Below are 25140 nucleotides of genomic sequence, written 5' to 3' on the forward strand. Positions count from 1 at the left end.
TGTACTTTTTATGCCCTCTGAAACTCCCGAAATGTTGACACCCTCTGATTTTTAGGGTGGTACGGCTGACTGCATCGATACACTGTAGGACGGATGGGGCGCGCACACAGCAGCAAGCTGTATCCCCTGCTGCCAAACCACTGTCTGAGGGAACTAATGTGTTGGCTTGGCAAGTGGGCTCATGTTGCGTTTATCTTGGTTGACAACAGCTGTGTCTTTCTTGGAGTTTTCTGTGGGCTTCTGCTATCTCCAGCCTTCCCTCTAGATGTTGGCGTCGTACTCCCTCGTACTCCCTCGGAGGAGATTGCATCTTTTGAAGCAAGTGCTTCGGAACTCTGGTCCTCCTCTGCAGGCACCCTGCCTGCTAGTTCTGCCAATATTCCATATTCTAAAAATATAAAGGAATAATCAAATTTATTAAAATAAGATTCAAATTTAAAATTCTGGCGAGACACTGTGCCACGTGAACTAAAACATACAAAAATTAGGCTATTAAGATAATTATGAATTATTCATTTGATCTCAAGAGACTCATAGAGCATATTTCTCAGCACCAACGTTTTACAGCATATTGGGCTGCAATATTCATATCTTATATATACAATTATATACAATGCCATTCTGCCTGATTTTCTGTTCCAAATTCTGACATTTTCTGCCATTCTTCTCACTCGTTTTCCCCACAGAGGAGTGACATCGTCAAAGCAATCTACGAACCCACAGATGAGGAGTGTGAATGGAAGGCGGACGAGGAGGAAGAGTTGACAGTAAGTAAGCAGGTACAGGTGACTTTCACGCCTGCATGACGCTTAGAAATGACTCAAAGCTGCAACCCACCCCACCCAGATGTATAAGTATAACCCATTCTGACCTGAGATCAGATTCATACGAGGTTTCCACTGGACACACACTGGTCTGATGAACCCATTCTGACCTGAGATCAGATTCTAAAAATGTCAGTCGCTCTTCGATTTTTCAAAAATAGCAGACCTACAAGCTCGTATCGCGCCACTCGGTGGCGCGATATGAGCTTGTAGATCTGCTATTTTTCAATAGCTAAAGCATAACATGATGCTGACACCAAAATGGGTGCCCGTTCAGAATGGGATAAACTGTCACCGTAACAACTTTGAAGGAGGCAGTATTGTGGTTTTCTAAAAACGGTATGGTTCATTATCTCAATGAAACCCTCATCAGGGTACAATGTTTTCATTCCCCGTGTCACAATGCAGCTTTAACCCCTTTTGGTGTTGCATTATGTAATGCTTTAGCTATTGAAAAATAGCAGATCTACAAGCTCATAGATCTACGAGCTTGTAGGTCTGCTATTTTTCAAGAAAACAGTCAGGATTTAGAAGATATTTGCAGAATCGTTCCCAGGTCAAAATGGGTTCATCTCTTTTGATCTTTTTACTGCTTGTATTGGAACCGGAGCCCTCTGCTTATTCCTGTTCGATTCCCCCCCCCACCCATCCTGAGATGGTGCTGCTAATGGCGATTGGAATAGAGATTTAATTTAGCGGCGCTGCCGAATGCTAATTCTCCATGTTGTGACATTTGGTGGATGGCGCTGCTGAGTGAAGCATTTAATTAAAGTGTGGGTGGGGAATAAAAATCATTGTTTGAAGGTGAGACCCCCCCACCCCCCTGTCTTTCTCTCTCTCTTCATCCCTCCATCATCCTCTCCTCTCTCTCTCTCTTTTCATCCCTCCATCATCCTCTCCTGTCTCTCTCTCTCTTTTCATCCCTCCATCATCCTCTCCTGTCTCTCTCTCTTTTCATCCCTCCATCATCCTCTCCTGTCTCTCTCTCTCTCTTCATCCCTCCATCATCCTCTCCTGTCTCTCTCTCTCTTTTCATCCCTCCATCATCCTCTCCTGTCTCTCTCTCTCTCTTTTCATCCCTCCATCATCCTCTCCTGTCTCTCTCTTCATCCCTCCATCATCCTCTCCTGTCTCTCTCTCTCTTTTCATCCCTCCATCATCCTCTCCTGTCTCTCTCTCTTTTCATCCCTCCATCATCCTCTCCTGTCTCTCTCTCTCTTTTCATCCCTCCATCATCCTCTCCTGTCTCTCTCTCTTTTCATCCCTCCATCATCCTCTCCTGTCTCTCTCTCTTTTCATCCCTCCATCATCCTCTCCTGTCTTTCTCTCTCTTTTCATCCCTCCATCATCCTCCTGTCTTTCTCTCTCTTTTCATCCCTCCATCATCCTCTCCTGTCTTTCTCTCTCTTTTCATCCCTCCATCATCCTCTCCTGTCTCTCCCTCTCTTTTCATCCCTCCATCATCCTCTCCTGTCTTTCTCTCTCTTTTCATCCCTCCATCATCCTCTCCTGTCTCTCTCTCTCTCTTCATCCCTCCATCATCCTCTCCTGTCTCTCTCTCTCTTCATCCCTCCATCATCCTCTCCTGTTTTTATTTCCTTTTTTTTAGGAAGAGATGAAAGAGAAGGCAAAGGTAGAGGAAGAGAAGAAGGACGAGGAGAAGGAAGACCCCAAGGGCATCCCGGAGTTCTGGTTAACGGTCTTCAAGAACGTGGACCTGCTCAGTGACATGCTGCAGGTGAGGACAGACAGACAGAATGTGGATGTGCTGCAGGTGAGGACAGACAGACAGACAGACAGACAGACGATGTGCTGCAGGTGAGGATGGAAGGACAGACAGACAGACAGACAGACAGACGATGTGCTGCAGGTGAGGATGGAAGGACAGACAGACAGACAGACAGAATGTGGATGTGCTGCAGGTGAGGATGGAAGGACAGACAGACAGACAGACAGACAGACAGACAGACAGACAGACAGACAGACAGACAGAGGATGTGCTGCAGGTGAGGATGGAAGGACAGACAGACAGACAGACAGACAGACAGAGGATGTGCTGCAGGTGAGGATGGAAGGACAGACAGACTTACCCTATTGTCGCACATCCAAACATCAATCTTTCATCCAATTTAGAGGCCCTCATCTATGGAACTCCCTAGATCATTCACTTAAATCCTCATTATCCTTGCCAATATTCAAAAAACATCTAAAGAAATATCTTATTTTTTCCTCTCTGTAGATTACATGTTTTACTTTGATGCGTTATATTTTCTTTTGTGTGTTGTTGTATTGTTTATTTCTTATAACTCTGTCTGTGTTTTTATTTCTTTACTGCACAGCTGCCCCCCTTTGCCAATTTATGTACTGTTCTTTATGAACTTTTAATCTTTTAAACCAATGACCTCTTCCTTCAGGAAAGGATTCCATATAAGCCTTCTGGCTTCTTCCTTTCCTTGCTTTGTATTTTTGTTTCTTTGATATGTTATTGTCTATTTTTTGTACCACATGCTAAATAAATAAACCTAAACCTAAACCTAAACCTAGACAGACAGACAGACAGACAGACAGACAGACAGACAGACAGACAGACAGACAGACAGACAGACAGACAGACAGACAGACAGACAGACAGACAGACAGACAGACAGAATGTGGATGTGCTGCAGGTGAGGATGGAAGGACAGACAGACAGACAGACAGACAGACAGACAGACAGACAGAATGTGGATGTGCTGCAGGTGAGGATGGAAGGACAGACAGACAGACAGACAGACAGACAGAATGTGGATGTGCTGCAGGTGAGGATGGAAGGACAGACAGACAGACAGACAGAATGTGGATGTGCTGCAGGTGAGGATGGAAGGACAGACAGACAGACAGACAGACAGACAGAATGTGGATGTGCTGCAGGTGAGGATGGAAGGACAGACGGACCAGACGATGCAATAGGATATGCTGCTGCTGCTGGAGGAGGAAACTAGGTCACTCCAGATGCAAATTCTCAGAGGAGAACTGGCTCTCTGCTCCCACCTACTGGCCTGAGGCGGTTTCACACCCTTCTGTGACATGTGGCATGCACTGTATTTAGAAATTAAAAGCATATGTATTTTTATTTGGCCTGTCAATTGTCAGAGAAATGTAGAAATAAAATGAAACTTGATGTAAGAAAACAGTTGTATGACTAAGCAGAGCTGCAGAGAGGAGATAGTGGAGCTGTCCTGGTATGCTAGTTGTCATTGCATCAGGTATAGCACTTATAATGAATGATCAGTCAGATATCCATAGCCTATTCTATTGTCTTTCAGCAGGAATGGACTGGGACAAACCTTTAGTATTGTTGGGCACCAGGGCTGCACAGAACTGGACCCCCAAATTATTATGTGAAGTGAATGCCCTAATCTGTTGACACGCATGTGTCTGCCTGCAAAATTAAATGACAGGATAGGCCGACATGGCAAGCTCCACAAAGATGTGGCACTACTTATAAAGCCATAGACTTCTAATACATCATTAAAAAAAAAAAATCTATATTTGTTTAGCCAGTTCACACTCAATGGCGATCAAGTATTGTGATACTAGAGGCCGAGTACCGTATATGGATTACAATAGTCCTTCAACGTCTTGCATGTAACCGTATCAACGGTAAGGAGAGAGGTTGTGTGTCTATGCAGCTACTACTTCTGGCTGTGTTCGTTCTGTGCATCGTGCGAGGGCAGTAGAACTGCTATGTCGCCTCGTTGGGTAAATTCAAGCCGCTTTACACCCTCAATATTTATTAGAAGTGGAGACGTGTGTAAAGGTGGAGAAGTAAATGGTTGTCATGCCAGAGCCGTGAGAGATTGTTGTGACAAGTTTGAAACCTAATTGGACAACTCCCGTGCTAGGAGTCTGTAGTCTGCTCTGCACGCAGGCTGGGGCCTGGCTCTGGTGGAGAAGGTGGAGAAGATCAAAGCGCCCAGGTGACTTGAACTGCTGTCCTCAGGGAGGCACTATTGGGCCATCAGAGCAAAAACAAACTGAGGAATGGCTGTCATTGCTCTCAACACTACACATCTGATACACTTGACTTTGTGCAGTCTGTTAATGGACTGATGTGCAATATAATATACTGTGAAATGTTTTTTTTATATTTTATGAATGGTTTTTCGTGTGTGTGATGCACTGAGTTGGATTGCTACCTCATTTTCGTTGTCTAGTACAATGACAGATTCTAATTCTGGTCATCATGGCGTTTGAACACATGAAACTATGTTTCCCCATCTCACAATATCATTTTTCTCCCCAGGAACACGACGAACCCATCCTAAAACACTTACAAGATATCAAAGTCAAATTCTCAGACCCAGGACAGCCTATGGTGAGTTCCTACTCATTCAGTCAACATGGGCGCTATCTACTACTCATTCAGTCAACATGGGCGCTATTCTATTGACGGTCATCTACTGTACCTATTGTCCAGTGTCCTGTTAATATGGATGCCATGTCATTGAGACAACCTAGTGAAATGATCCTGGACAGATGCTGGACAAATGGCAGATCAATATAAATGGCACAGTAGTGTACATACGGTTCTAGTTATTTTAATAGTGACATCCTGTTTTCTCTCTTGTTGTTCCAGAGTTTCACATTAGAATTCTACTTTGAGCCAAATGACTTCTTCACACAAACACTGCTGACAAAAACCTACAAGATGAGATCTGTCCCCGACGAAAACGACCCTTTCTCCTTCGACGGGCCGGAGATCATGGGCTGCACAGGGTGAGGAGAACGTGCACGCAGACACACAGACACGCAGACACACAGATCATGGGCTGCACAGGGTGAGGAGAACATGCACGCAGACACACAGATCATGGGCTGCACAGGGTGAGGAGAACATGCACGCAGACACACAGATCATGGGCTGCACAGGGTGAGGAGAACATGCACGCAGACACACAGATCATGGGCTGCACAGGGTGAGAGAAACATGCACGCAGACACACAGATCATGGGCTGCACAGGGTGAGGAGAACATGCACGCAGACACACAGATCATGGGCTGCACAGGGTGAGGGAAACATGCACGCAGACACACAGATCATGGGCTGCACAGGGTGAGGAAAACATGCACGCAGACACACAGATCATGGGCTGCACAGGGTGAGGACAACATGCACGCAGACACACAGATCATGGGCTGCACAGGGTGAGGAGAACATGCACGCAGACACACAGATCATGGGCTGCACAGGGTGAGGGAAACATGCACGCAGACACACAGATCATGGGCTGCACAGGGTGAGGAGAACATGCACGCAGACACACAGATCATGGGCTGCACAGGGTGAGGGAAACATGCACGCAGACACACAGATCATGGGCTGCACAGGGTGAGGAGAACATGCACGCAGACACACAGACACGCAGACACACAGATCATGGGCTGCACAGGGTGAGGAGAACATGCACGCAGACACACAGACACGCAGACACACAGATCATGGGCTGCACAGGGTGAGGAGAACATGCACGCAGACACACAGATCATGGGCTGCACAGGGTGAGGAGAACATGCACGCAGACACACAGATCATGGGCTGCACAGGGTGAGGAAAAAACATGCACGCAGACACACAGATCATGGGCTGCACAGGGTGAGGAGAATATGCACGCAGACACACAGATCATGGGCTGCACAGGGTGAGGGAAATATGCACGCAGACACACAGATCATGGGCTGCACAGGGTGAGGAGAACATGCACGCAGACACACAGATCATGGGCTGCACAGGGTGAGGAGAACATGCACGCAGACACACAGATCATGGGCTGCACAGGGTGAGGAGAATATGCACGCAGACACACAGATCATGGGCTGCACAGGGTGAGGAGAACATGCACGCAGACACACAGATCATGGGCTGCACAGGGTGAGGGAAATATGCACGCAGACACACGGATCACAGGGTGAGGAAAACACAGACGGTCGTTAAACATGACCAGCTCCATATCAATTGGAATGTAATTACACATTTCAGTGAGGGCATTATCTGAATGCAATTAAAAAGGTTTACAATCAGTGCTTGAGACTAGAGCAAGGACCACCAGTTAACTTTTTTGATTGTAGTATTTATTAACGGTTTGCAGAATTACTGTACATTTCAAGCACAACTCGATACAAAAAACTGTTAACGGAGTGGACGACACCATAAAGCATTTACACTTTCAGTCAGTTCACAATCCGTTTTCTGCTTTTTACAATTCCAAACATGATCCACGTTACTTACTTCATTCTATATTGGTGGCTTTAATGGAGTATTAAAATGTTGTCTTTTTTTATGTATTCGTTTATTTAGTTCATACAAAATTAACATAACTATAACTAAAAGCATTTGAAATTAAATAAAAATTATTTTTCAGGATTCCATTTCAAAAATGTCAAAACATAATTCAGGATTTGAATTTGAATATAGCAAAATAGCTGATCTACAAGTTCGCGGCGCGTTTTGACCTTGTAAATCGGCAATTTTTGCTACGACAGAAATGTGCAACGTGGCCCCTCTGGAGTGAGAGTGGAAATATAGCCGCCCTCTCCGTGGTCAAAGTTGCCCACCCCTGCTCTGATCCTGGATCATTCTGAAGTGGTTTTCTGTCCTTTCCCAGGTGCACGATCGACTGGACGAAGGGCAAAAACGTCACGTTGAAAACAATCAAGAAGAAGCAGAAGCACAAGGGCCGCGGCACCGTCAGGACGGTAACCAAAACCGTCCCCAACGACTCCTTCTTCAACTTCTTCACCCCGCCAGAGGGTAAGGAACGGCCTGTCTGTCATCTGGTCATTAATGCAGAATGCAGTTGATTCTAGGGCTGGGCTGAATACATATTATGAGACTAGGGGCTGTATTTTGCGTGTCTAAAGTACCAGGTCTTATTGCTTAACTTAAGACCTGGAGGCGTGGTCAATGCTCTTTGGACACTCAGAATAGCCAAATGGCATTGACCACGCCTCCAGGTCTTAAGTTAAGTAATAAGACCAGGTACTTAAGACACGCAGAATACAGCCCTAGATGTCATCTGGAATTATTGATATTGTGATATATTGATGTGTTTTTGAAGTTTTGTCTTTGACTGGCTATTTTGTTGTGACTTATTTTCACAACATCAACGTTGAACTATTTCGTTATTGAAGTCGTCTTTACGGTTGTCCGTAGTGGTGGCTGCAAAAGTGCAAATATAGTCCGGGCACTTTTCAAGAGCTTGGAAAGAATAGTTGGGAGGAAAAGCTTATGTCGTTGCTCTGAGTTTATGTAACCACACACACTATGTCAAGCTGCTGAAGTCGCCATTTTTTTGCTCTGGGACTAAACTCTATGATTTAGTTTTTGCTACGATTACAGGTATTCATGGCTATGTTGAGCTTCAGCTTGGGGAATTTACTGTTAGTGGTGGGGTTTTCTTCAGCTTGGGGAATTGACTGTTAGTGGTGGGGTTTTCTTCAGCTTGGGGAATTGACTGTTAGTGGTGGGGTTTTCTTCAGCTTGGGGAATTGACTGTTAGTGGTGGGGTTTTCTTCAGCTTGGGGAATTGACTGTTAGTGGTGGGGTTTTCTTCAGCTTGGGGAATTGACTGTTAGTCGTGGGGTTTTCTTCAGCTTGGGGAATTGACTGTTAGTGGTGGGGTTTCTTCAGCTTGGGGAATTGACTGTTAGTGGTGGGGTTTCTTCAGCTTGGGGAATCGACTGTTAGTGGTGGGGTTTTCTTCAGCTTGGGGAATTGACTGTTAGTGGTGGGGTTTTCTTCAGCTTGAGGAATTGACTGTTAGTGGTGGGGTTTTGAGTTGCATTTGCGTGTGGTTAACATATTTACCTCATTTCTTTGTCATTTTGCAGTCCCTGAAAGTGGAGAATTGGTAAGTAAATTTTCAACTCAAGAATAATAGTGTAATTCCCAGACATTATTTGTTTTAGTGACTAATGCTTAAAGGACAACTTTAGTTTTTTTTTCAACCAAGGTTCATGTTTTAGGTTGTTATTAGAGAAAGTAAAAGATGAGTTTTCTTTTTTTTTTCATTTGCTGATTTCTTTCGTTTTAGGGATTTTAGCTGTTTTTGACAGTGGGGCGGGGGCATTCGAGCATGAATATGTATTTTTTTACAACATTTTATAGCGATTTTATTTATTTATTATTTACTATAGTCCTAATGGACCCCAAGAAATTACATCTGGCCACAAACGATCATGGGATCTACTGAATGTGTCAAACAGACATATTGAGCCTATGACACAGTGTGGCTTCCCCCCAGTAGGCCTACCTTCACATTCAGTACATCCTGTGATCTTTTGTGGCCAGAGGTAATTTCTTGGGGTCAAGTAGGACTATAGTAAATATTTAAAAAAATAAATCGCTATAAAATGTTGTAAAAAAAAAAAAAAATTAGCCCCATGCTCGAATGCCACCCTGTCAAAAACAGCTAACATCACTAAAACGAAAAAGCAGCAAATGACGCTCATCTTTTAGTTTCTCTAATAACCTAAAACATGAACCTTGGTTGAAAAAAACTAAAGTTGTCCTTTAAGTTATGGTGTTGTCAAACACATGTTGCTGCGCTCCACGAAGACTGTAGTGGCAGAAGAGCCTCTATATCAGGGTATGAGTTTGGAATGGTGCTGATCTGAAGACTGTAGTGGCAGAAGAGCCTCTGTATAAGGGTATGAGTTTGGAATGGTGCTGATCTAGAGACCTGGCTGTATTGTGGCTTCCTTCAGGATGAGGACTCGGAGGCCATCCTGGCTGCAGACTTTGAGATCGGTCACTTCATCAGAGAGCGCATCGTTCCCAGAGCGGTGCTCTACTTCACCGGAGAGGCCATCGAGGACGACGACGACGATGTGAGTGTCTATCTAGCAACAATTCGGCAATTCTCTTTGGCGTGTGCGACGTGTACATAAAAATGTGACTTAGACCAGAGTTGTTCATTTGTAAGATGCGTCTCTTACTAACCCTACATTTGTTTTGTTTGTAGTACGATGAGGAAGGAGAGGAGGCCGACGATGAGGTAAGATTCATGATGATCGATTGTTGCAGATGCAGTTAAAAATCGTCTAATTGAAACCGCCTCCAGTTTAGTAAATTGGTGAATGTAATTTCCTGGCTGTAAAGGAACTCAAAGGGGTTGGCACTGGATGAGGTGGTTGGTGAGGGTGTGTAATCTTAACCCATTTAGGCCTGACGTCGAAATTTAAAATGTCTTCAGTTTTCTGAAAAACCTTGTTTCTGTATCAGTGGTGCTCAATATTTCATGTCAAGGACCCCAAAAATTATATGTAATATGCCTCCGCCCCCCCCATCTGAAAATATGTTGTTCCAGGGACCCCCCCCAGAAGCAAAGATTTGAGTTCAAATGTTCACTCTATAATAATATATATTCAAAGATTTGAGGCACATTTTCACGATTTTTCAAAAATAGCAGACCTACAAGTTTTTTTTTTTTTTTTTTTTTTTAAGATATTTTTTTGCGGTTTACGCCTTTTATTGATTTTTTAAGGGACAGAAAGTAGGCTGACAGGAAACGGGAGAGAGATGGGGGGATGACATGCGGTAAAGGCCGTGTCGGGTCCGGGAGTCGAACCCGCGGCACACCGCGACTGGATCACCAGTCCGGTGCCCAGACCGTTACGCTACGGCCTGGGCCCAGACCTACAAGTTAATAGCGCGGCACTCTGTGCTGCGCTATGAGCTTGTATATCTGTTATTTCTCAATAGTTAAAGTATAACATCATGCTTTAAAACACCAAAAGGGGTTCCTTTTTTTCAAGCTTTATCATGTGGGAAACTTGTAATGAGGCATTATGCACCGTCCTATGGTGTGCGGGCTCCATCCAATATCTAATGAAGCATTGTCTCATTAGTATTTGATGAGACACTGCTTGCTCAGAACATTTGTTATAAGGGTTTTAGTTCTCTTTTTTTCTCCTATCCTTTTTTTATTTCTTTTAATGTATCTTCTAGTATGTAGACTGTTAATAACCAGGTTATCTATTTAGTGTAATGAAGAGAAACCGCATCCAGTGTTTGTGGCGGTTTTCAGTTCAGTGGTCCGTCCGACTGTTTAACCCATTCTGGACGGGAAACCCTTTTGGTGTTTTAAGCATTGTTATACTTTAGCTAGTGGACAAATAGGAGATCTACAAGCTCTTAGTACGGCACTCGGTGCTGAGCTATGAGCTTGTATATCTGCTATTTTTCCATTAAAAAAAAAAAAAAAAATCGTTTTTTCAGAAAACTGATTTAGAAGCCATTTTCTTTTTAGAATCAGCATCAGGTCTAAATTGTTTAATTTCTCTGTCGTTCAGGAGGGAGAGGAAGAAGCGGACGAGGAAAACGATCCCGACTACGACCCCAAGGTAAGACGCCACCAGATCCACTCATCGATGGCCATATGCCACGTCAACAACAAAAAAAACTCTTCTAAACAATGACTCGTCAAATTTCAACATACAGAATACAAACTGTTCTCGTTTTGCACCAGGGTTTTAATTTGCACCAGCTTTTCTTTCCTTTTTGTGACAATCTTGATTTATGGCTGGCCAGACTACGGAATTAACCCAAAAATCAATTATAATCCTGTTATTTCAGTCAGTCTGTCTTGGTTCCACCATTGTATTTGACTGTTGTGACACTGTTGCATGCTGTAACGCCTGCTAAGATGTCTTGACTCAAAACTTCCGCAATAGACAATTGGAATATACTTTGTAAGAAAAGTTGTAATGGCCATAGACTGTATAAATTGATTGATTTTTAACGGATTAATCTGGACGATACTGCTTTTTCCACGTTAAAGCTGCTTTTAAGATTAATTAACCACCAGCCCCATGAAAATAAGTCTTTCCCACATAATGTTTCTCTTGTAAGGAATGCCTGAGAGTAAAATGAGCATGAGCGCTTTTGTTATGCTGTACACAGCAGTGGTTCTCAACCTTTTGAGCTTTTCAAGTGGGTCCCGAATCAGAGAGTGCATTTTCAGGCCATGTCTATTTGTGTGGCGGCTTGAATCAATGGAACCAACATTAAGTTTGTATTTATCTATATCGCAGTGAAATCAGAACTTGTTTTTAAAAATATATCAAAAAAAAACATTTTGTTATATTAACATTATATTATCATTCAACTCTTATTGCTTTGCCTATAATTTGGGGGGCCCACTTCCAGGTTGTAAACCAGTGCTGTACAGTATATTGACATTCTGTATTCTTGCTTAGTTTCCCCAAGTTCATGACTGTTTCTTCATCTCCCAATCACTTTGAGCTGCTCTTTAAATCTTTCCTCACTAGGTTTAAATGGTGTCTGTAGAAATAACCGTGTGCTGGTAGGTACAGCCTGTGAACTGTCTGCTTACTGCACAACAGGGCTGGGCCATATCGTGGACCAAATCAAATATCGTGTAAATGATTATTAAATCATTTGTAACTGATGTTATATAATATATACAAGCTATTTGTATATTATATAACATCAGTTACAAATGATTTAATAATAATTTACAGATGTATTATACATGGCTTATTCATGAATAGTTTTACTACTTACTAATACCTTATAAATGATTTGTAAATTTGTTATAAAGGTTTTAGTAATCATTTACAAATGTAAACAAACAGGTTGTTAATGATTTGTTAATAGTCTACAAACAGCTTATAAACGTTTATAAATGGTTTATAATGGGGTCATTACAAATTATTTAATAATCCTTTACAGATGTATATAAATGGCTTATTAATGAATAGTTTACTACTTACTAATACCTTATAAATGATTTGTAACCATAGTTATAACGGTTTTAGTAATCATTTACGAATGTCAACAAACGGGTTGTTAATGATTTGTTAATAGTCTACAAACTGCTTATAAACGTTTATAAATGCTTTATAACGGGTCATTATTGTAAAGTGCTACCAAATATTCAGTAGGATTATTAGGATAATATTCATACGGATATGAATGGGGCTTGCATGATTGCAACCAGGACATTTTCATATCACAATATCCAAATTCCTAGACGATATAATATATCTAGTCTCACATCACGATATTCATACATTGTGAGATATTGCCCAGCCCTAGTGCAATCACCTTTCCCCCCTCGCTCATTTTTGGTTTTTCTCCCCCCCCCCCCCCCTCCCTCTCTCCGCCATCTCCATCCCTGCACCTTTCGCCTCTGACCTAACCCCCTGCCCCCCCCCCCCTCCCTGACTAACCTAGAGCGTTGCTGGTTTTACTTTTGGATTTCCCCTTTAACCTTTTTTTATTTATTTTTTGGTTGAGCTTTGCGTTCTGGTGCCTGTATCTGTTCCAGTGTTGTTTTTGGCGTCACTTTTTGATTTTAGTTTTAGTCATTAGTCTCTTGAATAGCTTTTCCACTAAATATCATAAGATTTTAGTCTACTAAATCTACAGTTGATTTAGTCGACTAAAATGTATTTTCTCAGGCCTTGATGCCGTCATAATGACTGATTTTACACTTGCTGAAAATAGCAGATCTATCTGCTATTTTCAGCACGCAACCAAGTGTTAAATGACTTTCTTAACGGTCCCTTCTTAACATTTTAGTCTAGTTTGTATATGACGAAATTGTCGATATATTTAGTCTTAGTTTTAGTCATCATAGCTTAGTTTTCATTTCGTTTCCATGTAGAAGTCGACGAAAACAACACTGCTCTGTTCTGTATGTTGAATCTCAAACCTGGGCTAAGAGTTAGATTTTCCTTTTTTTTCAAAAGGAAAATCATTTGTCAAGTCATTTAACTCTGCTTTAGTTTGTTTATTTTGGATGTATATTAGTTTTTTTTTGTCGTGTATTCCGATCCATGTGAATGTCATTGTTCATCTCTTATCATTATTTTTATTATGATTTTTATTTTATCTTCCTTGTGCAATTATAAGTCTACCTCTGGGTGGATTGTCCCAACTGAACTAATATCTGTAAATGCTGGTATGTAAATGGTATTACTTGCTGTATATAGAAAAAGACACGTGGAATGAAATATTACTAGAGGTAGTTCTTCTGACCAAAGCAATTGGTTGAAATGGGCTCCCCAGCCATGCTGAAATGAGCATCACAGCACACCTAGTCGTTAATGGAAGATTTAAGGATGGACTAATCACGTTAGAAATATCATCAGTTTGGTTGATTAGACGGTTTCGTCAGAGCAGCAGCATTATTGGCTTAGGAATGGAACACAAATAATAAATTAGATTTCCCTCCTGTGTTAACTGTTGCATAGCTGAATAGGATGGGGCAGGTCTACGCTCCTGTATTTTAACATAAGGCTTATTATGGTGGTACTTGGTGAGCCAGATATTTTCTGAGGTGGTACTACTTATAAAAAGGTTGAGAATCACTGGTATAAAGATCAGTTTCTCCAGATCGGGTTAAATTACCGATCACCGGTCGAGTCATTTGGAGTAAAAAAATCGGCCCGGATCGTTCGGAGCAACTCTAGCAAATACTATGAAAATAAATGACGGCCATGTTGTGTCATAAAATAAATGGGTTTTCCTTGACTCTAAAGAAGCAGCCGTGAAGGTAACGTCGTATTAATGGACCTGAATGTGTCAGAGCCGCGGAGTCAGCACCAAAAGGACCCGATGGGTCATGACATACTTTGTATTTGTGTCATTAAGGTCCACAGAATGAGAGGTCTGCTCTGCCGGAAATATCACTAAAGCCCTAATACCACCACTTTTACAGAACAACATATAGGCCTAAATGATACAAACCAACAGACGACTACACAACCCTTTTGTAGAGGGTTTATTTCTCACTCACTGATAACGGGTACAGTGACATTATCATGATGGCACTGGCAGAATGGCAGCACGCCCGGACCTTTCCTGTTGGCCTGCAGCCTGTTGGCCTGCCTGCCTGTCTTATCATGGTGGCCCCCTACGGTCGCGGCCCACCGGGAAAACGCCCTGTGGTCAGTCTAGCCCTACTTAAAGTATGATGACATTTTGCCTTATATTGGTTGTCTATGGTGGGTTATACAAAACTTTTTTTTTTTCGCGATGTTTCCGGCAGAGCAGACATCTCATTCTGTGGGCCTTTAATGACCAAGCGAATAGAAAAAGTATGTCATGACATCACAGGGTAATCCTTAACCGTTGAGCTTTTGGGCCTGTGGCTCCCCGGCTGGGGCTATGTTGTGTTTACTGTACGTGCTCCCGTCATATTTGAGACTCCTGTTCTTCCTGTCAAAGTTTCCCAACCATGGCTCTTAAGATTCCACAACCTTGTTTTCCAGTCTTATAACAAGAAGTTAACCCCTTCTGACCTGAGATCAGATTCATACGAGGTTTCCACTGGACACACACTGGTCTGATGAACCCATTCTGACCTGAGATCAGATTCTAGAAATGTCAGTTGCTCTTCGATTTTTCAAAAATAGCAGATCTACAAGCTCGTATCGCGCCACTCGGTGGCGCGATATGAGCTTGTAGATCTGCTATTTTTCAATAGATAAAGCATAACATGATGCGAACACCAAAATGGGTGCCCGGTCAGAATGGGTTAAACCTTTACTCTGCAACCAAGATCTAAAGGAAGTCCCACCACTGGCGCACTGAAAGCGCTGTTGATGCGAGAACGCCTGTTCACATCCAATCCATCTTATGGAGCACATTTAAAACGCTGTTTACCAATGTGCTGTACACGTTCACATACAGTATGCACACACGGCCGAGGGCCATGGTTTGGTCACTTTAAATGTGTTGCACAGTGGCTTGGCTTTTGATTGTTCCCAGTAGAGCCCGACTGATGCCAGATTTTTGGGGTTCCGATCTCTATTTTGGAGTCTTAGACTTAGACCCATGTTTTGACCAAGATTATTTTTTATTTAACATTTAACTTGTAAGCAACATCATGAATGAAAAACTAAACTTTTTGATAGATGGGAAAACTTATTTAACACATCTTTAGAAAAATGACAGATCTACAAGCTCGGGAATGCATCACAAAGCACTGTGAGCTTGTAGAAATGCTACTTTGACTATTCCATAACTTAAAATCTTCTTCAGAATCTCCTTTCGGTGTCCTCCAGCTGGACATGCCCAAATTTTGGGATATACCAAGCCGAAAGTGGTTGAAAAGAAACCATGTGCTGCATATTGCACTAATATTATCGGGACAGACTGATGGATCGCGTATCCGTCGGGCTCTGTTTTCTGTTTGACAGGTGTGTGTGAGTGTGTGTGTGTGTGCACGCGAGTGTGTGTAAAGATGTAGATTGCTGTTCCTTGACCAACACTCTCTTCCACATTTCTGTGGTCTCTTGCAGAAAGACGCAAACCCACCGGCTGAGTGCAAGCAGCAGTGAAACCTGCCCACCCAACACCACCAACGCCACCACCACCCACACCACCACTCCACATACCCCCTCCGACGGCCTTTGAGGATCAACTGCACAGTAACAGCTTCTCAAAAAACAACAAATCTGAAAAAATAATAAACAGAAGAAACCAAAAGGAGAGAGAGAAAAAAACAACATAGTTACTTACGCCTTATAATAATGTTTTGTATTTTTCTTGGTAGAAGAAATAATTTGAAAAAAGAGAAAAAAAAAAAAAAGTTTGAAGATTTTTGTTACGAAAACTCATGGTAATATACTGGGGAGCTGTGGCTCGACATGCATAGTATTTTACTAGACCTATTATATGTTTTTCTCCACCTACTCTGTACAGTATAGTTAGACTGCAGAACCCCTCTCCCTTCAAAAGAAGAAGAAGAAGAAAAAAAAAGCATGACTGTTTTTTTTCCCTCACTGCTAAACTAGTTTGGGTTCTCGTGGAGTCTTTTGTTGTATTTGCTCTTAGACAACAGCTGTGAATTAGACGGCAACGTTACGCGGCAACTTGAAATAAGTCCAATACATGACCCCCACCCCCACCCCACCCCCTCCTGCTACAAGTTCCAGGTTTAGTAGAAAAGAGGTTTGAACGTGAGTACTTTTCGTCGTTAGCAGGGTGGGTCCTTAGCACTTAGTCACAGCAAATGAGGTGTATGGGGTTCTTATCGAGGGAAGGAGAGACCCAGATGTGTGAAGGAACGGTTCGGGGCTAATCTAATCTGGCCGTGTATGACATTTTGGAGCGCTTTTAGTTTTCTCTTTGGACCACCTCTTTGCCATCACATTTAACCTACTTTCCACTCTTTGATACATTCCAGTAAGCAGACTGGCAGGCATGGGAAGTAAAATGATTCCTCTTTGAAGGGGTCCGTTCCACCTATGCGGCTCAACGGGACCCCCACTCTAGTCTAAACGAAACTGAACCATGTGTTGGCGCTGCTAAAAAATAAACTGAGCAAAGGATGAAGTCTGCCACTCCGTATTCCGCCCTTGCCTAATGTTGTCTTGACTTCGTTCATCCCCCCCCCCCCCACCCCCCCCCCCCATGACCACCACCACCTCTGCAGACCCCCCCACCAGACCCCATGGCTTGTTTGTGGCCCAGTCAGGACTCTCTCTTTAACATTCCAGAGAATTCTTTTTTTTTTTGATGAGCGGTGACTTGACAGTTTTGAGGGCTGGCCAGTAGGGGGCCCCCCAGGCCCACCATGTTTGTTTCTGAGGCTTCTCTCCTCAAACACACTAAACTGTAGGACCTGCGGTTGTGTTTTGACTGTTGTCTTTTCTATAATAGCACTTTGTACTACCGTGTGGTCGCTCTGTGTACCAGTGGTGTCTTCTTCCGTCTCTGTCACCCAACGGGTTAGCTGTTCCCCAGTCATTCCGTGTGTGCAAATCTCACCAAGAGCAGCACTTTTGTTTTGGACGGCAGTAAATCCAACGTGTCACACCTTTGGGCAGAGGAACCACCAGTCCAACACCCCCCTCCACCACCACCACCCTCCCTGTCCCGGTGGGGGTGTTTTGACTTGGATCCGCTATTTCTTTTTTGGTGCGCGAAACCGCATGCAACCAAGTATATCGAGCCTTTTAAGTGTAAAACTGTGAAAGCTCTCGTTATGGAAGGGAAGGGTCCAAATTGAAGCATCTGGTGTAGAATAGACATGCCTTTTTATTTTTTACCAACACAAAACTCTTTATTTTTTACCTGTGAGACTGACTGAAGTAAGACTGGGTGGCACATCATGGCACTGCCCATCGGCCTGAACAGCCGAGGGCGTGTTTCACTTCTATCACTGTGAAGGAACGTATACAGTCTAAATGCAGTCTCTGTGGTCAAACCCCCCCCCCCCCCCGACCCCCTCCCTTATTGTGCGTAGCCCACTCTTCTACCCAGCAGGCCACACTGAAGCATGTCAGAGCAATACTTAAGGAGTCAGGGACATTGTGAAGAGTCAGGGAGGAGGGTTGCATTGTGAAGAGTCGGGGAGGGGGGTTGCTTTGTGAAGTAAGAGTAGCGAAAGAACCCATATACCCACTGCATCCTTATTATGCCTTTTTAGTTGTAATAACTTATGTTCAGTTCATGTCGGTTGGCATAGTGTCCAGTGTCAGCCTCTCGCTGTCACACCCAAGTGGAGAGCCAGGGTACTTTACACATTTTGCTGGGAGACGGGAGACCTCAAATCTGTTTATTTTGGAAAGGGTGCAACAGGATTCTGTTTGGCTCCTTTTTTTCATTTTTCTTTTTAGCAGCTGTTGTCAAAGCAAAATGCTATGCTAAAAATACTAATGTACTCAATAACTGTTCGTGTATGAATAAATTGGTTCAACGTGGTTTCTGTTGTGGTTAATTTGTTTTTAATGATTGCGTTTGTGGTTAAATGTATTTAATGAGAAGTTATAAATGGCCTATACCTCAGATGAATATGATTATCTTGTATCTGATCAAATTTTAGGAATAGTTTATGTAGATGGAAGTGTGCTTTTAGAACTTTTTATATTTGCTAATCGCTTTCAATCAAGTTATGGATCTTTATTGAATCGTTCAAGAGTGGTACAATTAAGATGGGTTAATCCTGCCAACTGAAACGGTTTAATTAATACCATGTCTCAACCTACAGCTCATCCAAGCTGAAAGTTTATTTGTGATCCAAGCTGCCTCGGGATTCTAGTGGCCAAAGAAGCTCTGCTAACAGACTATAGATTTTCAGGATTGCGGAACCCCTTTTGGTGTTTAAAGCATTCTGTTACACTTTAGCTTAGATCTACAAGCTCATGGCGTGGCACCGAGTGCTGCGCTATGAGCTTGTAGATTTGCTATTTTTTTTTAAATCAGGCGCAAATCTTTGAATATAATCTTTCGGAGCAAACGCTTGTAACTCAAACCATTGCTCTGGGATGTCCCTGGAACAACATATTTTCAGATGGGGTGGGGGGGGGTCGGCGGCCAATTGCATAATACTGGGGGTCCTTGACATGAAATAGTTTGAGAACGACTAACATGGAAACATAAGGGTTTTTCAGAAAACTGTTAGGATTTAGAAAGTTCTAAATGGGTGTAAATTAAGCATCCGTCAGGCATCACTTGACTCAGTCCAAAACAAAGGGCACTTCACTGCAACAACATCCACTGCAATCGCACACTTTAAAGGACCTATAACATAAAATTCAACTTTTTCCATTTCTTTTGTGTTTTTGGGGCTCCCATGTGTGTTTTCTATCCCCACAAATAACCAATTTTGAACAATCAGGCCTTCATGTCATGTGGGTGTTTTAATGGAAATTGCTCAGGAACAGCTCGACTGATTTTGGCCTCATCGTGATGTCATCAATGTCACCCTACTTTGTATAATTCCTCCTCCTCTTCAGTCTTCAGTTCCAAATTTGCATTTCCACTTTGTTTACAATGTCCACCATTGTTGATTTTCCAAGCTGGCATGGCATGGAAACAAGCCTGGTTTTATCTAGCATCAGTATTATAATGACTCAAATATTAAATAATCTGCATATCAGCACCCTCTCCACCTCAGGACATTGTGGTACTGCAGCTAAAACTGCTTTCAAAGTCCAGGAAGAAATGACAAGGCCTGGTTATATCAGAGTGGTGATTGAGGCTCAAACCATTAGAAATAACTTTGAGGGACATAGACCATATGATTATTAAATATTAAAAGCAGTTTTAAAATGCATGTTATTTGCGCTTTAACACTTTAGTGTTCCTCAACGCTGTTCCAAATGGACCCTTATACAGGTCTGTAACTCTGACACGCGTGTATAACACAAGTGGACCAAAATGGACCCATTTGTACTGTACTGTACTGTCGGAGTCATGGTGGGTCCGGGGGTCCTTGAAATAAAAACGTTTCGGAACCACTGCTCTATAGCCGATCATTTGTATTAAGCATCCTTATAAATGCATGCACAAGACACGTATTGTGTACTTTACTGTAATATTTAAAATAGTATGCATTATAGTCTATTGCATGTCTACACTTTTTCATGTCAACGACCCCCAAATTGACATGAAATTGACATTGTGAACCCCCATTTGAAGAGATATGCCAGGGACCCCCCATAAGAGAAGACTTTTACGGCTCTAGCAGTGATTCTCAACCTGTTTAATTTCAAGGACCCCCAGTTTGACATGCATTATGGACCCCCTTTTAATGGCATTTCTATCTCTGGGACCCCCAATTTTATATTGTAAAATCGATGTTAATTTAGCGGGTCCATTTGATTCCATTTGTACACTCAGCGTTCGAGACCCATAAGGGTCAAGGACCCCTGGGAGTCCCCGGACCCCACTTTAGGGACCACTGCCACTGCTATAAGGCGACAGGAGTGAGAACTAGTCTGAAGTGTGCAACGCTTTGATTACCAATACGAATAAATCAAATGTATCGATTTTACAATCCATTAAACCGTGTTTCATTTAATTCATTATTATATTACTCCCTATCCGTTGCGACTACCTATTAAAACTCGGGCCAGGACTGGAGCCCCCGCTGTGACGTTGAAAAACCAGTGGATGTCACACAGGGGGCGGTCCGTCCGCCGCTCCACGCGGACACAGGAGCCCAGTGGATGTCACACAGGGGGCGGTCCGTCCGCCGCTCCACGCTGACAAAACCCCAATCACAACGTGCGGAGCAGCCACTCTATAGTGCCGCCTGCCAAGCGGACGACCTCCCGACGCTCTGCAGGGGAAACACTTCACACGCCTCGGCTTGTTCACTGCACACACACACACACGCGGACCACCGCTCTCCTCTCCCACCCACCCACCCACCGGCACCGCAGTGATCCCCACAGCAGCGTCCGATGCCTTCACCTGGGCGAGGGGGAGGATAAGCATCCAGAATAATAAGACCCGGAGGAGGAGGAGGAGGAGGAGACCGCCGTGTGGCGTTTTAAACTTCGCCAGGATGCTGGAGAACGGAGCGGGCAAGATCTTCAAAGAGGGTCTGCTGGAGAAGCGGAGCGACGGGCTGCTGCAGCTGTGGAAGAAGAAGCACTGCGTCCTGACGGAGGACGGCGTGCTGCTGCTGCCGCCGAAGCAGCACGACCACCACCCGCAGCACCACCACCACCACCACCACGGGGGAGGGGGAGGAGGGGGCGACACGGGCAAGATCAAGGAGCTGCACTTCGCCAACATGAAGACGGTGGACTGCGTCGAGAGGAAAGGGAAATACGTCTACTTCACGGTGGTCATGGCGGAGGGCCGGGAGATAGATTTCAGGTGCCCGCAGGACGAGGGCTGGAACGCGGAGATAACTTTGCAGATGGTCCAGTACAAGAACAGGCAGGCCATCCTGGCGGTGAAGTCGACCCGGCAGAAGCAGCACCTGCTCGTGGTGCAGATCCCGCCGGGGCAGAAGATGGCTCGCAGCTCGCCGAACGTTGCGTGACCCCCGCCGGCCGACCGCTGCTTTGGATATTCGCCATTTGCGGTAAGACAATCCATCCATCCATCCCGAAATATGGATCTCCCCTCTCGGCGCGGCTTCCTTGCTTGCAGGGCCCGCTTTATTTACCCTCACAGGGGGTGGAAATCCCCCCCCCACGGCCAAATCGCTTGGATATACATTGCTTTCATGGCACCGACCGTTTGATCTTTGACGAGCCTCAGGGTTCTCTGGTTACCGAGAACACGGCTTTACGCACCGGGGACAGCTTTTTAGAAAGGCAGCCAAGATGTCATTCTTATTTAAGTTATTTATAATGCTTGTTTTATGCATTCATAGGCTAGTTTAATCTGCGACGAAAGACTAATGCATAAGTACATGTTTAAATTGATCAAATGTGTGAATGATGAGATTCCAAATTACGCATCAAGGCGCACAGAGTTATTATTCCATGCACACTTCAAACGCTGTCAGTCAGTCTGTCGACCCCCCCCCCCCCACACACACACACACACACACACACACACACACACACACACACTTTGCTGCTCTCCAGATGTTGTAATGTCCCCTATTCTCTCACTAGCTGAAGTAGCCTACATCAGTGGTTCCCAAAGTTTATCATGTCAAGGACCCCCAAAATGACACTCATTAGCCCGCGGACCCCCCCCCCTCCCCATTAGAAAATATATGCCAGGGACCCCCATAAGAGAAGATCTTTACAGCTCTAGCAGTGATTTTCAACTATTTTCATTTCAAAGACCCTCCAGTTTGACATGCATCCCATTTAATGGCATTTCTATCTCTGAGACCCCAAATTATATTGTAAAATCAATGTTAATTAAACTCTGAGAGTGTAGAAGTTACAGACCCATAAGGATCCACTATGTTCCAAACTATCATTTAGCATGGGGACCCCCTGGAACTCCCTCAAGGACCCCTGGGTGTCCCCGGGCCCCCACTTTGGGAACCACTGGCCTACGTGACATAACACATAATAATAGCAAGCCTGTGATGTTGTGATGAGGTAACAAACATTGCTAACGTAACGTTAGTGGTCATGTCCTCCCATGGCTTCTATGTAATGCAATCAATGTATTTATTTATTGGAGGAGATTTCAATGTGAGACCTGGTGTTCTTGTTGTTTGCTCATGTCCTTCAGTCCGTCGGTCAGTGTTAATTAATTGCACTACTACATCCACAGGCTAATTGGACATTTCAACAGGAGGGTCCACGACAGAACCTGGCTGTACGTCGCTTCACAATGGAGACGAGAACCATCTGAACCAGGAACCAGAACCATCTGCCAGGAACCAGAACCATCTGCCAGGAACCACCGTCCTCTTCCATTTAGTGATTTTCCCCGAGATGATCAACATCCTTCTCCTCGATTCCATTTTCTTTCCAATATAGACTTCTTACAACAAAAAAAAAACCCACACAAAAACACTAACAGACTGATGTACAAAGCATGAGAAAACCCTTGTATTTCCACGTGCAATGGTATATCTCTTACAGTATTTATTAGATGTGTATATATTTTTTATCCAGGTGTTAATTATGTCATTGATGATGAATGTACAGTATGGTTGTTAGTTGGAAGTATATGCTTAGAGGTTCATATCCTGTGTTATAAAACAAATTCCATTGGAAATAAGCCTAGTGACTGTTTAGTTGGATTTAATGTAGTTATTTCAGCTGTCCACATAACCTTCTGATATCATTTTCTTTTGAGAGAAATGTGTCCATTCTGGGTGGGAACCCCTTTTGGTGTTTCAACTAAGCGTTATGTTATACTTTAGCTATTGAAAAATAGCAGATCTTGTAGGTCTGCTATTTTTGAAAAATCGTGAAAATGCGGCACAAATCTTTGAATATATATTCTTTCAGAAGAAGACTTTTTTATTTTATTTTTTACATCAGGCCTAAATGGGTTAAAAGTAACACAACATTGTTATCATTCTTCAATTGAACCAAAGACTCATGCATTTTCCTCTGTTGTGCAGATACGATGGGATACCCAATTGAGCTATAGCCCTATGTATTATTTGATTGCTTGTTTGATTTATAATTGCAGTATATCATCTCAATTGTATACCAGCAACCAGGGTTGGTTATATGTATCGTAGACTATTTAATTCCTTTGCTTTTGTATTGAGTCTTAAATCTGCGAAAGTTCCATATGGAGCTTATTTATTGATTCTTTCTCCAGCTCCTCTGAGGCTGAGCTGAAAGAAACCGAGTCAGCTTTGAGAGTAATAATGGATACAGATACACTGCAGACAATGTGTGAGATGATTCCCCTAAATGAGAGTAATAATGGATACAGATACACTGCAGACAATGTGTGAGATGATTCCCCTAAATGAGAGTAATAATGGATACAGATACACTGCAGACAATGTGTGAGAGGATTCCCCTAAATGAGAGTAATAATGGATACAGATACACTGCAGACAATGTGTGAGAGGATTCCCCTAAATGAGAGTAATAATGGATACAGATACACTGCAGACAATGTGTGAGAGGATTCCCCTAAATGTGCTGATGAGCATTCAGTATTATTTGCATATCGTTGCTGTCAGGAGGAAACCTCATAACTCCATTTTTGAGGTTTTTGATGTTTTATCCATAAATCAGTTTTATTGAACACCCTTTACACCCTTTAAAAAAAAAGGAAAGTAATAAAAAAAATGCTCCATTGGACCCTCAAACTGTCTGCTAAAACAGCCAACTCCACCACCTCTCTCCTTCTCATGCAAGTCATTGACAATATCTAATGTCACAACACCAACTTTGTTGAGGCAGTATTGCATTGTTTAAAAAAAAAAATACAAGGTTTTATTAATTTCCTTTAAAAATGTATATTTTTCATTTCCTTAAAAATGTAGTTATGAGGTTTCCTCTGGACACAGAGGTATATGCAAGCCACGTCATGTTAGAAAAGTGTCTGATGCTCTGGCACGTGTTGTTTTCCTGTGGCTGGGGGTGTGCCACCCATCTGCGGGGCCCCTAAAACTCGGCCAGTGCATCACCACCCTGTCACGTGTCTCCATGTCGTCGCCACCGCCGTCGCACAAGCAGAGTGATAGCGGTGCCCTTTATTGAATACTAACTGTGGAGCAATGCTTCCCCGAACAGAACACATGCCTCAACGCTGCCATCATCATCCCTCATACCCAGTTCTACGCTGTGCCCTTTATACAGCCACTCTGTCCAGCTGATTGTCTGAATGTGTGAGCTCTGTTTTCATACCTCTGAAAATATACATTCCATTTCAAATGAACAGTGCCTCGTGTGATTTCTCTAAAAAAGCAGCTTATAGACCGAAACTTGCAGTATCTTTTCTCCACTCCACTTAAACCCTATTATACTCCGTCCAGTGGAGTTCATAGAATAGCGATGCTGGGGTTCATGTGGTTAAATGAGCTGTTTAACTGTTGCCTTCTGTCGTCGGCCTCGACCCTTTCATGCTGTACAACCGACCGTTGAACTTGTCACCCCCTTTTCCTGCAGCTAAAA

At 43.3% G+C, this 25140-nt stretch overlaps 2 protein-coding genes across 4 annotated transcripts in view; both read left to right on the forward strand.

Moving 5' to 3' along the window:
- Positions 1-18543, forward strand: part of nap1l1 (nucleosome assembly protein 1-like 1) — a 46303-nt gene extending 27760 nt beyond the window's left edge. Inside the window, exons 6-16 of one of the 3 annotated variants that reach the window (XM_083757855.1) lie at positions 687-779; positions 2434-2562; positions 5110-5181; positions 5443-5582; positions 7470-7615; positions 8695-8714; positions 9571-9693; positions 9828-9860; positions 11158-11208; positions 12136-12170; positions 16138-18543. In XM_083757855.1, coding sequence (XP_083613981.1) covers positions 687-779; positions 2434-2562; positions 5110-5181; positions 5443-5582; positions 7470-7615; positions 8695-8714; positions 9571-9693; positions 9828-9860; positions 11158-11208; positions 12136-12141 — 813 coding nt within the window. In that variant the 3' untranslated portion in view covers positions 12142-12170; positions 16138-18543. The remainder of the gene's footprint in view (positions 1-686; positions 780-2433; positions 2563-5109; positions 5182-5442; positions 5583-7469; positions 7616-8694; positions 8715-9570; positions 9694-9827; positions 9861-11157; positions 11209-12135; positions 12171-16137) is intronic. The other 2 variants (XM_083757853.1, XM_083757854.1) reach the window with 2 other exon arrangements.
- On the forward strand, positions 7838-23915 carry phlda1 (pleckstrin homology-like domain, family A, member 1). Its single transcript, XM_083757861.1, has 4 exons — positions 7838-7843; positions 21095-21662; positions 22823-22891; positions 22934-23915. The coding sequence occupies exon 2, from the start codon at positions 21135-21137 to the stop codon at positions 21618-21620; it is 486 nt and encodes a 161-aa protein (XP_083613987.1). The 5' UTR covers positions 7838-7843; positions 21095-21134; the 3' UTR covers positions 21621-21662; positions 22823-22891; positions 22934-23915.
- Positions 23916-25140: the final 1225 nt, after the last annotated feature.

The sequence above is a fragment of the Protomyctophum parallelum genome (genome assembly GCF_964188405.1).
Source record: "Protomyctophum parallelum genome assembly, chromosome: 22".
Taxonomy (NCBI): Eukaryota; Metazoa; Chordata; class Actinopteri; order Myctophiformes; family Myctophidae; genus Protomyctophum; species Protomyctophum parallelum.

What these genes read in the sequence shown, in the direction of transcription:
- phlda1 (XM_083757861.1), top strand. Translation starts at nt 21,135, where the DNA reads ATGCTGGAGAACGGAGCGGGCAAGATCTTCAAAGAGGGTCTGCTGGAG.